The 14,206-nt window shown below is 34.3% G+C and overlaps 1 protein-coding gene across 1 annotated transcript; it reads left to right on the top strand.

Annotated features, from left to right (window-relative positions):
- The first annotated feature begins 11,703 nt into the window (after positions 1–11,703).
- On the top strand, positions 11,704–13,422 carry LOC141685754 (thaumatin-like protein 1). The gene is made up of 2 exons (XM_074490840.1): positions 11,704–12,314; positions 13,416–13,422. Exons 1-2 carry the CDS (start codon positions 11,704–11,706, stop codon positions 13,420–13,422), a joined length of 618 nt encoding a protein of 205 aa, XP_074346941.1.
- Positions 13,423–14,206: the final 784 nt, after the last annotated feature.

Here is a 14,206-nt window from a genome sequence, read left to right as displayed (position 1 = left end):
TATATCTTATTTAAACATTTAAATAGATAGAGCCCGCAATAAAAACAAAACAAGCCTTTTATTAATATCAATGAAATCAAAACAAATTACATAAAAGTTATTCCTAAATCCTCATACATGATTGAACTTAGGACATATCTCTTTCAATCTCCCACTTGTACTAAAGCCAATCACTCTGGTATCTAATACCCATCGTGTCTTTATGACGATCAAAGTGACTCTGAGAAAGTGGCTTTGTGAGTGGGTCTGCTATGTTGTTATGTGTGTCAACTCTCTCGACGTTGACATCTCCTCTATTTTCAACCCAGATTTGCCACCAAAAACAAGAAAAATATCATGAGTCCTTCGCAAGTACTTAAGGATGTTTTTCATTATTTTCCAGTGGTCTTCACCTGGATTGGACTGATATCTGCTCGTCACTCTAATTGAATAAGCAACATTAGGCCTTGTACACAACATCGCGTACATGATAGATCCTATTGCTGAAGCATAAGAATCTTACTCATATGCTCTCTTTCCTCAGGTGTCTTAGGAGACATTTTTTCGGAAAGGGACACTCCATGGCTCATCGGTATGAGACCTCTTTTGGAGTTTTCCATGCTAAACCTTTTAAGCATTTTCTGGATGCATGTACCCTGGGTAAGACCTATCATTCTTCTAGATCTATCTCTATAGATCTTCATACCGAGAATGTAGGATGCTTTTCCCAAGTCCTTCATGGTGAAGTTCTTTGATAGCCATACTTTGACTGATTGTAGCATCGGTATATCATTTCCTATAAGAAGTATGTCATCCACATACAATACAAGAAATGTTACCACGCTCCCACTAACCTTCTTGTAGATACATGGTTCATCTATGTTTTTGATAAAACCAAACTCTTTGATTGTCTCATCAAAATGGATGTTCCATCTACGAGAAGCTTGCCTTAAACCATATATGGTTTGCAGCATCTTACACACTAGGTGTTCATTTCCCTTGGAAAGAAAACCCTCTGGCTGTGTCATATACACTTCCTCCTCAAGTTCCCCATTGAGGAAGGCCGTTTTCACGTCCATTTGCCAGATCTCATAGTCGTAGTAAGCAGCAATCGTAAGAAAAATCCGAATTGATTTTAAGAGGGCTACAGGCGAAAAAGTTTCATCATAGTCAATCCCTTGCCTTTGTTTGAATCCTTTTGCCACGAGCCTGGCCTTATAGGTCTCCACCTGGCCATCTGCTCTAATCTTTCTTTTGTATACCCACTTGCACCCAATAGGCTTAACACCTTCAGGCGCCTCAACCAGAGTCCATACTTGGTTGGTATACATAAATTCCATTTCGGATTTCATGGCACTATGCTATTTCTCTGAGTCAACACTACTTATAGCCTCATTATAGGTCACAGGGTCGTCATCATCAATGATTGACAATTCATCATCATTCTCAATGACAAGGCCATAATACCTCTCAGGTTGGCGAGACACTCTCCCTGACCTACGAATGGGCTGTTCCACAGAAGGTTGTTCAGTCTGAACAGGTGTTTCCACTTGATCCGTAGTAGTTTGTGCTTCTTAAACTTCATCAAGTTCAATTTTGCTCCCACTGTTTCCTTCAAGAATAAACTGCTTTTCCAAGAAGGTAGCATGTCTGGAGACAAACACCCGATGATCGGTGTAAAAGTAATACCCTAAAGTCTTTTTAGGATATCCCACAAAATTACATTTTACAGATCGAGATTCCAGCTTATCTGGGTCAACTTTCTTGACATAAGCTGGACATCCCCAAATCTTAACGTGTTTAAGACTCGGTTTCCTTTCTTTCCATATCTCATATGGTGTTTGAGGAACATATTTGGAAGGCACCTTATTCAGTATATATGCTGAGGTTTCCAATGCATAACCCCATAGGAATACTGGAAGATTCGCGTAGCTCATCATGGACCGAACCATGTCTAACAAAGTTCGACTTCTCCTTTCAGATGCCCCATTTAACTGTGGAGTATATGGAGGAGTCCACTGGGAGACTATACCATTTTCTTTGAGATAATGTAGAAACTCTCCATTCAAGTATTCACCACCTCGATCTGATCGAAAAGTTATAATACTGTGTTTGGTTTGTTTCTTCACTTCATGTTTATATTCTTTGAACTTTTCAAAGGCTTCAGACTTGTGTTTCATCAAATACACATATCCGAATCTAGATCTATCATCTATGAAAGTAATGAACTATGAAAATCCACCCATGGCTTGCGTAGACATTGGTCCATATACATCTGTGTGTACCAATTCTAGCAAATCTGCAGCCCTCTCTCCATGTCCACTAAATGGAGATTTGGTCATTTTACCCAATAGACAAGACTCGCATGTAGGATATGATTCAAAATCAAAGGGGTCTAGTAACCCTTCCTTATGCAATGTCCGCAGTCTATTTTCACTAATATGACCTAGCCTACGGTGCCATAAATAGGTCAGATTTTCATCATCTCATTTTCTTTTATTAGTTTGTTCAATCTGAAGTAAATCATGCTCTACGTCACATACATACAAACCATTATTTAAAATGCCACGTCCAAAAAGAACATTATTTCTAAGGATAGAACATTCATTATTCTTAATAATAAATGAAAAACCATCCACATTCAACATAGGAATAGAAACAATATTCCTCACAATAGAGGGAACGTAATAACAATTATTTAAAATAATAGTCTTGCCCATAGGCATATGTAAACTAAATGATCCTACAGATATTGCCGCAACCCTTGCTCCATTGCCCATACGTAGAATCACCTCATCTTTTTCAAGAGTCCTACTTCCCTTCAGTCCTTGCAACGAATTGCCAATATGAGAACCACAGGCGGTATCTAATACCCATGTAGAAATTTGACCTAGTGACATATTAACTTCGATCATGAACATGCCTGAATCAGAAGCGGTAGTCTCACTACCCTTCTTCTTCAATTCTGCAAGGTAAACCTTGCAGTTCCTCTTCCATTGCCCCAACTTGTTACAATGAAAACAAACAGCTATATTAGGACTGGTCAACTTGTGAGCATCTAGTATGCTCCAGAGTGATAGTGCAGAAGACATGACGAATATAGTAAATCTGTAAATGATAAACACATAACAACACTTAGCTAATATTCAATATCATTTCAAAACACTATATGAATCGGGTCTTTATTCATAAGTGTCTCTCACTAGTTTATCTAATTTTTTCAACCCCTTAAGTGAAAATTAAGCATTCATAATGCTAGTGGGAATAGGGATCCTACATTCCATCACACAACCTCGGCTGTGGCACGAAACGTCATGTGATGTTCAATAGGCAGACAACTCTTGTCAATTACATCTTATGTTGTTCCCTAATATAAGTTTAGCCTCTTGAATAATTGAGTCACGGCTGTGGCACGACAAACTCAATATTCTAAGTCAAGTCTAAACCAACATTTCGTACAATTGAATCAGTCTCCAACGGCCCACGGATGTAGCACGTACCGACCTTTAGATTCTAATTCAATATACACATCTCTATGTAATAGACAAGTATTTCTTATTTCGAAATTAAAGCCCTCGGCTGTAGCACGAAACAAAAATGATTTAAAAATAAGAACCACTTTCTACCATGTTGGAAGGCTATGACCGACACAAGCCCGTTGTGTCATTGGCCAATTACTACTTGATATTATTTAATTTTAGAGGGATTATATTACGTTACAATCATAATCATATTATAAAGAGATTCTTCCTTTTAAATTAAATATTTCAAATCAATAATCGATAATCAGATGATTCCCAGATCGGGTGGAGCATTGTCAAGAGGCGTCACTTAATAACCCTTTCTTACAGATAGAAATCTGTTGTTGATAGAATCATCCTTTCTCTCAATATTGAAAATTCATATTCAATTACGTGTTTCATAAACACAAGAATCTCATGATCGTATTCATAATATTTATTATTAAGGCAAGAAACGATTCCTATTCTAGATTTTCTAGAGCACGCCTTATATTGATTTAAGTTCACCTAAATCTATCATCACATGGTAAACATAGGCATATATCTCATATATAAAATTAAATAAACATGTAAATGTAAAGAGCAATAAAGTAAATGTGTTTGGTTATGGCCCCATCCTATGTGATCTTTATCAAGCTCATGATAAAGATCAAGGTCAATCTAATATGGTGATGGAAATAAATACAACTACTTATTACATAAGTCTTCTTCTTTGTTTAGACTTCTTGTATGCCTCGTCTTCTTCTTTGTATCACCTCCATTGGATAACCTTCTTGAGTCTTTAATTATATTACACGATTGAAAGTAAAACTAATCTAATGAACTTACAAGAATAACTCGAGTTACATTCGAGATTTATGATTACAAAGATTGACGACATGCAAGTCGTATTTAAAACCAAAACTATTACACTAAGGCCGAAAGGCAATAACCATCCACCATGCTCATACAACACATAAAAGCATGTTAAAACACATAATCTGATCTTAACGTATCATATTATCCATGATCTAATCATAAAAAGAAATATGACAAAAATCAGAAAAATCAGAATCAAATCAAAAAAACAAGAATCACTGTTTACGGGCAGTAAACGACGTCAAACGCCTTAAGACGAGTCATTGATAGCTTTAGCTTTCAGTTTTGTTCAGACGCTCGTTTACCTATGGAATAGGGTATTCGTTTGCGTAAATCGGACACCAGACCTAGATTTCAGCAAATCTGCAGCAGCCAATTCAGAATCCGTATCTAATATGATTCTCATAATTAGAACAAACATAAATCATGTATATATCAGTATATATACATATTACATAATCATCTTAGGATTATACAACTCACATGAATATCATATATTCAAAACCATACATATATAAGCATATTATATCAACATCAAATCATGGCGATTCACGTACATGCTCATATATCGAAAACAGTTAAACACATAAACGAATTAAAAACTTTTCGCAAGCAGTTCTGATGCCATTAAAGGGGTTTTAGCACATAAATGCAGCGAAAACGTAAATTTAAATCTTAAAAAAAACAAAACCCTCCGCAGGATCCATGCGAAAAATAATATTTAATTCGTAGTTCAGTATGTTTACCTGAAGAAGCTTTACATTAATGGAAATATGGAGGTCTTTAATGGCGATCCAAAAATGATGAACGGAGATCCTTAGCAGCTGCTCCTCAAGTGTGAAGCACTCTACCGGTATCCACCAAGAAAATGATGTAATGAAGGATGAGGAGATGGAGAGAATTAGGGTTTTGTAAATCTTTTTGGTTGAGCCAAAAATAGGGTTTATAATAGTATATTTATAGGCAAAATTTTCAGCTGAAAATTTTCCCATAAAATATTTTTATTATTAACCCTTTATTATTCTCACTAACAATTAAAACACCTTTTAATTATTAATCCTTTTTCTAAACTCTTTAGAAATAATTCTCTCACTTGATTTAATTTCCAAAAATTAAATTCTTAATTAATAATATTAAGAACCTTTTCTTAATTAATTTATAATCAATTAAATCTCATTTAATCAATTATTAATGTTTGCCAATTAATTATTTATTTCATAAATAAATAATTACCAGCCGTTATTAATTAATTCCTCCACCATTAAATCATTCTCTTTTATGGTGTGACCCTGTAGGTTCAATATTAAGCCGGTAGTAGAAATAAATAATAATAAAACTATTTTATCATTATTTATATAAATTCTCTAATTCATTAAATATGATTAATTAATTAATCATATTTATTCTACATCGTGAGGGATACTTCTCAGCATATCGCGACTATCCGGATAATACGAATTCACTGCTTAGAATACCAAGAACCTATTCAGTGAGTAGTTATCGTACAATTAATTCCTTCTACCCTGCAATGTCACGATTAAATACAAGGCATGGAACTTGTGTCAAGCCTATCTTATTTAATCACTTGCTTTCCCATTCACTATGCTTAGTTCTATTTAATATAAATTAGAAACTCCTTTCTAATTTCATTCACTCTGGCCAGAGATTCCTGAACTAACATAAGTGGATCAGCATTGAACATTCTCTTCCTACACTGGAAGGGGTAGATCCTTTATTGATCATACACTATCTTCGTGTACAAATTCCTATACCCAGTAGAGCCCTTATAATTGTCCCTTGAGACTAAGAACTAAACCAAAGCATAGTTCAGTGTACACAAGATGATCTCAAGTCTAAGGATACTTGTACAACTATCACTATGTGAACAACTGCTCACACGTGAGTGAACTCCATCAGTTGTTCAGCTGTGTGAGTCATGTTTAGTGAACTTATTCTATAATAAGCACCTACATACTAGCTATAGTGTCACCACACAAATGTCTTTGAGAACAGACATCCTTCATAATGAAGCAAGCATAGTATGTACTGATCTTTGCGAATTATTAATTACCAGTTAGTAATCCTATGACCAGGAACTGTTTAAGTTTAGAGTTATCATCTTTTAGGTCTCATTATTATGATCTCATCACAATCCATAAAAAGCTTTACTCTAAACTGTGGTATATCTTATTTAAACATTTAAATAGATAGAGCCCGCAATAAAAACAAAACAAGCCTTTTATTAATATCAATGAAATCAAAACAGATTACATAAAAGTTATTCCTAAATCCTCATACATGATTGGACTTAGGACATATCTCTTTCAAAAACTTGACCCCGGATTTGGGTTGTTACAAGTTGACATCAGAGCTACATGTTATTGGTCACTGAAATAAGAATAGGTGAGGGTAAGATAGGAGTGGTAGGCCATATAAGATAGGAAAGGGCTAGGCATGCTCATGTTAAGTTGAGTTGAGTGCAAATTAGGGTTAGCAGATCCGATATGGAATTAGTAAATAGGATTGTTGAGAAAAATGTAAGGCGAAAACAGCAACGCTATAGATATATTGAGTTCTCAGATCCTATAGTAATGAGGAGTTGACAGCTCAATCGAGACTGGGTATGTTGCCCTACTTTTCAGATGGATTTAAAGAAAAATGCGATTGATTCTTTTGAGAACTTCGTATAAGAAAAGCTAAGTGAGTTTTAGTATTATTTAACTTAGAATTAGGTAGTAGGATGAGCTCTACGCCGGAGGCAACAAGTTGATGGAAGCTGATGAAGGACCAAAGCGGTACGTTTCAGAGGCACCACCGTTGCGAGAAGATTCTTATCGCATACCGGGCGCTGCGTGAGGAATGATATCTACCTTATTAGGTATAGGTAAAACTAGCAAGAAGATGCGACCTTATCTACAGACGGGACGTGGAATTGCATTGGTTGGTTTTAAGTACAACGTCAAGGACGATATCGAGAATATCAAAGAAAGTGGCAAACGTCAGCATCAGATTGGAGTTATGAATAAAATGGTATACGACGGTAGAGAAAATTTCGTCGACTAATGAATACGAACAGAATCCAAGGAGAAATGGAAGATGTATCAAAGTGGAGATACCCTTATATAGGCATTCCTTCAAATAGATATTTCAATTAGCAGATTATAAGAATAGTAAGTAACTTATATGGTAATGACGACCGAATGTCTGATTTTCAAAAATTTTAAAACGAGTTTTCGAAAAAGACTTTCTTAATAAACTTTTAAAAGATCTCTGCATAAAATGAGTTTCACAATTTGGTTGTTGAATTACTACTTAAGTTCTTGTTATTAAGACTAGAAAATGACCTAAAAGGATAATGGATCTAGACTCAGCATTGTTAGTTCGAAGGACCAAGTAGACCCACCAGCAGGGAGAAAGTTTAAAGTTTTCCGTGAAAGATGAAAGTAAACTTTGTTTATTAATATCAATAATTGAATCAACATGTTAAAACATTATTTACCTAATTCATGAAATTATTAAAATTTAACGAGATTTATGATTCGAATGGACAGAGGATGATGGAAGGAAATGGAGGAATCTTCCAAATGATTGGAGAAGAATTGTGTTTCTATCAACAAAATTGAGGCGTTGCGTGGTCGATGGTTATTCTATGCGGCATAGATGAAATAGGAAGCAGTGATTATAAATTTCGTAAGGACGCGATTATGATCAAATTATTAAAGCATTTAAGGTGAAGGCATTTCCAGATGACATTTCGAAGTTATAATGTGACCTAAATTGTGAATCTCTCATTCAAATGATTCTGAAGGCATACGTAAGTGAAGCGTGGGTGATCAATAATGTCATTCTTTTTCAAATACGTATGAGCTTCTTTTATCGATAAATTAGATGAGGCGAGAATGAACAGAAATTTATTGTAATCCTTCCAAATTATATCTCTTCTCAAAATATTGTTTCCTGATTGAGACAAACAGTGTTGTGATGTGACGCTTTGTCGAAATCACGAAGAGTCCGGTGGGACGCCACCTAATCATGTGCTGTATGCCATATAGTATGAAAGACTGGCCATCTTGAGTATGAATATGGTTGTCTCATTCTTCACTCATTCTTCCTCCTTCAATTCACTAATTTACAGATTCTCCCAATCATTTATTGCATTGTTCTTCCTTATTTAGTTTTTCAATCAAAATTATAGTCACAAACTCTCCTCTTGCGACGATTTCAAAAGAAATGGAATAGTCCCGTGTAACAGGTAGAATTACATGTTGAATATAGATATGATTGCAAGCCAATAAATGATGGACATCTGCAGGCAAGGAAGAAGGAATTCACCGATAACGTGGACATGGCGAAGACATCAAGTCAGACATTTGTTCTTGTTACGGGGATCTCGTCAGTACAGTAGATTGCGTTAACGCGATGCACTTCAAATCAGAAGATTTTGACGTGAAATAATGATTAATGAACCATAATAAATAAATTAATTACAAAATAAGAAAGTAAGGATGTATGCATTAGACAAAGCGAACGAGTGCCGGGACGATAATCGAAGATCAAGGGAATTCCGAACAATAACTCAGATAGGAAATTAATACGTGAAGCATCTCTTCATCATGGGAAGGTATTCATCGTGAAGATTCAAGATAAAAGAAATCTTAATTGCAACCAAATTTTGAACATGTTCTTCGAGAAATTGTGAGGCTCCCTAACCTGAGTAAATAAGTTATGGTGAATTTAATACCCATAACCGGATCAGTAACGATAGTTCGATACAGGAACATAAGTAAAGATGAAGGAATGGTGATTCGACTGTGAAATCTTTTAAGAAATAATGATCTAACAATTGAGTTTCCACCAGATGGTGACGATAATAATAAAAACCATGCGTGGTTATTAAAAGATAAATAGATTAGTTGACGAAATTAAGTGTGTATCGTCAACAATAGAGGATTGATGTGATCAGTTGAAGGATGCGGTATAATTCTTAAAAGTAATGGTACACAATTAGTAATGACAAGAAATAAGTTAAAATGCTCGCGGAATAAAATTTTGAGAAACAATGAGATAAACTTTAAGTTCATTAATAACATTTTGTAATATTTTGAAAGAACTGAGGAAGGTATGGTTATATTAATCATTGTTGGTTTAAGACCTTAGTCCCATTTCAAAAAGATATATGTTATGCCAGTTAATCATACCTATGCTGATCAAAATGATATAGTTTGAATTATGGTGAATGGATGAATTTTGTTGATGGAAGTGGACGGATATGATTGTGGACGATTTATTTGATTGATGGTATCGGCTTGAGTCCGACTGGTCACTACGCCATAGATGGCCTATCGCAATAGTTTGATCATGAGTGTTATAATTTAATGTTACATTAGCTATGCTTATTTTTGTCTACTGCAACATCGCACATTTGATGTTACCATAGCCTTTTCAACATGTTACCATAGATAGAAAGTGTTACACACTGCAACATATTTTAAGATGTGTTACCATAGGGTATTAATGAATAAAATATTATCATTTTACAAAATAATAAGATATATTTAAAATATGTGAATTTAAATTATTTAATTTTACATTATATTTAAGTAATAATTTAAAAATGTTACTTTTTTGAAATAAGTGAATAATGATTATTTTTTTAAATATTAAATTAACATTATATTATTAATATATAAAAATTTATCTTTAAAAAAATATAAAATAAATTAATCATATTATTTAATTTTAAATTTAACTAATTTTGATATAAATTAATTTGCTGTTTGAGTTTATAAATTGTAGGTAGTGACATTATTTTTAAATAATTTAGTTACAATTCATTATGATAATAATTTATTTAAAAAAAGTTAAAAACAAAATATGAGGTAAATTGAACAAGGCGGCTAAAATTTGGGGAAGCGGCAATTTTTGTCAAACAGGCGATACATTAAAAAATTTCGAAAAGTCAATATACTCTATTTCTCTTCTGGATCTCTCTCTCACTACTCTTCTCTCTCTCACTCATCTAGTTCCCTCCTGCTCTCTCTCCGCCATTCTCTACATTAAGGGTATAATAAAGTCGATTTTATTCAATTCAGAGTTAAACTTTTACAAATCGATGCGTATGGGTCTGCGGGTTCAAGTTTTAAAGAAAACTAGGGTTTTTATTTGAATTAGGGGTTTTTGTGATTTGTTTTTTTTGGTTAAATTCTCAAATTAATTGGTTTATCTTTTTATTCCAGGGTTAGTTTGGTTTGATTTGGGTCTAATTCAGAGCTTGGGCTTAATTTACGATTCTACATCAAGGTATTCCATCTCTTTTTATATGTTTTATGTAGTTTCTCAGTGTGTGAGCTTGAATTGAATATTGTAAGTGAACTTGTGCTTGTGTGAACTTATGTTTATATATCAAGTTTATGTTATATAAACTAAATTGGGCTATCATGTTCCCCTCAAAATCAGCCGCAGATATGTCACATTCGGCAAGTAAGACTACAAAATCTAATAAGGAAATTAATGATTTTAATATATTATGATTTTAATTCTTAGGTTAGTTCAGAACCCAGGCGATTTTGTAATCACTTTTCCAAGGGCATATCACGTAGGATTCAACCATGGTAATTTCTTTACAGTCTTCTTGTACCATAATGTTGTTCGAAGCTTTTAGTGTGTTTGTTTTATTGTTAATTTAATGATCACAGTACTTCTATTTGTTATATATCATGGGCTTCTTGTTCTTTTAAAATTGCCTTTCTTGAAGTTTGATCAGTTGCGATTTGAATCTAAGCTTCAGTTCAGGGATAATGATCATAGCTAGATATTATTTCTAAATGATAGCCCTTCACGTCGGGGATAATGATCATAGCTTGATATTATTTGTATTCTGTTGAAATATTGAATTGTTGCTATTACATAGTTCAACTTAGTGTCTTCATGTGTATTGATTGTTTTCAACCTTGTCTCAATATAGCCATCACTTTTACAATATGATAAATTATTCATAATCAACTGAGAATTCGAACCAATTACATAATGATTGTAACAAATCTTTTGGATAATCTTAGTCCCTTTCTTTTGTATGACTGAAAAATCTGACATATTATTAATACAAAACCAAATGTCCGGAGTAGTCTGCTCATCAATCTCCCTTTTGGCTTTCTTGATTCCACATCTACTAATTTCAGGTAACAAATTTGTATTTGATCAACTTTACAAGTTGTTCTATACATCATGTGTATAACCTGGTGTATATAATTTGATTTTACAGGAGTAGTTTCATCCGCAACAGTAACATTACTTAACAGATGTAACCAGACAGTCTGGCCTGACATTAAATCCAACACCGCTACTCATGTTCCAACCACTAGTTAAACTTCGGAAAGGCGAAACTACAACCATCAATATACCATCCTCTTGGACCGGTTGGTTCTATGGTAGGACTCAATGTGTCCAAGACTCTTTTGGAAACTTCACTTGCCTCACGGGCGATTGTGGCTCCTGTAGGCTGGAATGTACGGGCAGTAGATCTGTAGGGGGAGCAACTCTAGCTGAGTTCTTGATCGATGGTTCTGGTGGAAGGGATTTCTTTGACATTAGCATGGTTGATGGTTATAACTTGCCGATCATGATCTCCCCATTAGGTGGACTCAACTATTCAAGGACAGAGTGTAGTATGGACATCAACAGCGTGTGTCAATCCGAGCTAAAGATAAGTTCGGACGGGGAAGGGGTGGCTTGTAAGAGTGCTTGCATGGCTTTTGGTGATCCTCAGTATTGTTGTACCGGCAACTACAGTTCACCTGATAAGTGTAAGGCTTCAAACTACGCTAACGTGTTCAAAAAGGCGTGTCCCACGGTGTACAGTTATGTCTATGATAATAAGGTTGGCGCTTTCATATGTGACAGTGCTGCCAACTATCTCATTTCCTTCTGTCCAATGCCAAATGAAACAAATGATACCAGGTACATTTACATATAACTCCTCACATGACTTTCCTTGCTGTTATGCTCCAGTTTCTCTAGTTTGTTAATCAATCAATATTGGTAGTCCCCAGGTATTTCTGTCGTGCCAAATTGAAAGTCTGACCCATTATACCTTAAACAAAGTCTGACCCGTTTCCTTAACATTTGATATTAATTAATTGTGTAATAACTAAGATAAGCATAATTGGGAGTTATCATAAATAGTCTTTTCCATATATTCGGACGATTCAGAAGTTCTTTAGTAGTGATCCCTTTACAATATAAGTTTTAACTGTTGAAATCTTACCTTAATGCTATATGCAACCTATTAATATCATCAGCTCAATCCATCTGCTTTTACAGATCAACATCTCAACATTCTTAGTCTAAAACTGCAAAATGCTAACTAGGATTGTCGATAAACTAACAGTCAAATATACTGACATAAATATCAGAAGGAAGTGTTATTTCGATTTCTGAAATCCAGTCTTCTTCAATCATGTATTTACACTTGTACCATTCCCTTTGATACAATTTTTGCTGTGTTTTATTCATGAAAGAAAATTCCAGCACTTGTTTGCTGTGACGTTTTCCTTTAAAAAATGTACTGCTCTCTTCAATCATTATCATGAGATCAGTTAATTATTTCATCAATTATGTTCAATTTTATTAAGCTTAGCTGGAATATATACACCCCACTAGTATCATCTCAGTGCATCAGGTTTTGCTGATGAATATATCATGCTCAAGTTATTTCTGCAAAATACCATTTGGATTGCGATATCCTTTAGCTGCAGCAAGAGGACACTTAGATATACCTTTCCAGGAGAAAATATTCTACCTTCACATGTTATAAAAGTAAAAACTATATTATAAATTATTCATAATCAGAGATTGAATCGGCCATGCTGTTCATCATATGATAAATCTAATCTGTTGTATCACATGATTACTGGATAACTTGCATTGAATTTTAGTCACAATTCACTAAAACATCACTGATTTACCTTCGTGCATATGATTCAATTGGTCCATTTTCCATTGTTTCATTCTTTTATTATCTTTATGTTTGTTATAACACTATGTTTGTGTTATGTCCAGGATGTAATGAAATGCAACTGGTTCTGAATGTTGGGGGGCCAGACAGACTATCACGGCTCCAAATGGCATAGACAGTGGCAGCTGTTAGAGTTTATAAAAGCTCATTACTCAAACCAATATCGGCATCATTAGTAAGTCTACCATAAACACTGAACCCTGAATCAAAAGTTACTTTCCCAGTCATCTTATCATTGTTTACACTTATGTATAATCATTTGTGCGAGTTGTGCCCTTTCCAGAAAGTACGCAACATTTAATCAATCACACTCACCTAATTGGATATCGATTTCCTCTGCTTCCCACAAATATGATATTTAAATCTTTACTTTTCAGATTGATCGCGGTGTCAAGTCCCCTGCTGACATATCAATGGACATCAGCAAACTAATTCAAATGCTAGGCTTTTCTCCTATGAAATTTGAAGAAGGCGTCAGATTAACATTCAGAAATGAAACCAACACCAGTTCTTAAATTTTAAAGCTCCAGATCTTGTAGGAGAATGTGAAAAGTTTCTAGTGTTACTATTTTATTAAGTTTATCTTTTTTTTCTAATGTTTGATAAAGAACTTGAACTATTTTGTTTAGTTAAAATAATTATTGTTGTCGTAGTTTTAGACATGTGATGGTTTGAATATTTGAGTTGGTTTGGATGTAATACATTTTATGGTATTTAATGATATTTTGGGATTGTCGATTTCGAATAGCACAATTTCATGTAGTATTGCTTTTTACATATGAAAAACATGTTAATGGTATATATGTTCTATTTACAAACAAATTCTGTCAAATTA

Source organism: Apium graveolens, chromosome 9, assembly GCF_009905375.1.
Source record: "Apium graveolens cultivar Ventura chromosome 9, ASM990537v1, whole genome shotgun sequence".
NCBI lineage: Eukaryota > Viridiplantae > Streptophyta > Magnoliopsida > Apiales > Apiaceae > Apium > Apium graveolens.
Note: the sequence above shows the minus strand (reverse complement) of the source record. Positions and strands in the feature narration are given on the sequence as shown.

What these genes read in the sequence shown, in the direction of transcription:
- LOC141685754 (XM_074490840.1), top strand. Translation starts at nt 11,704, where the DNA reads ATGTTCCAACCACTAGTTAAACTTCGGAAAGGCGAAACTACAACCATC.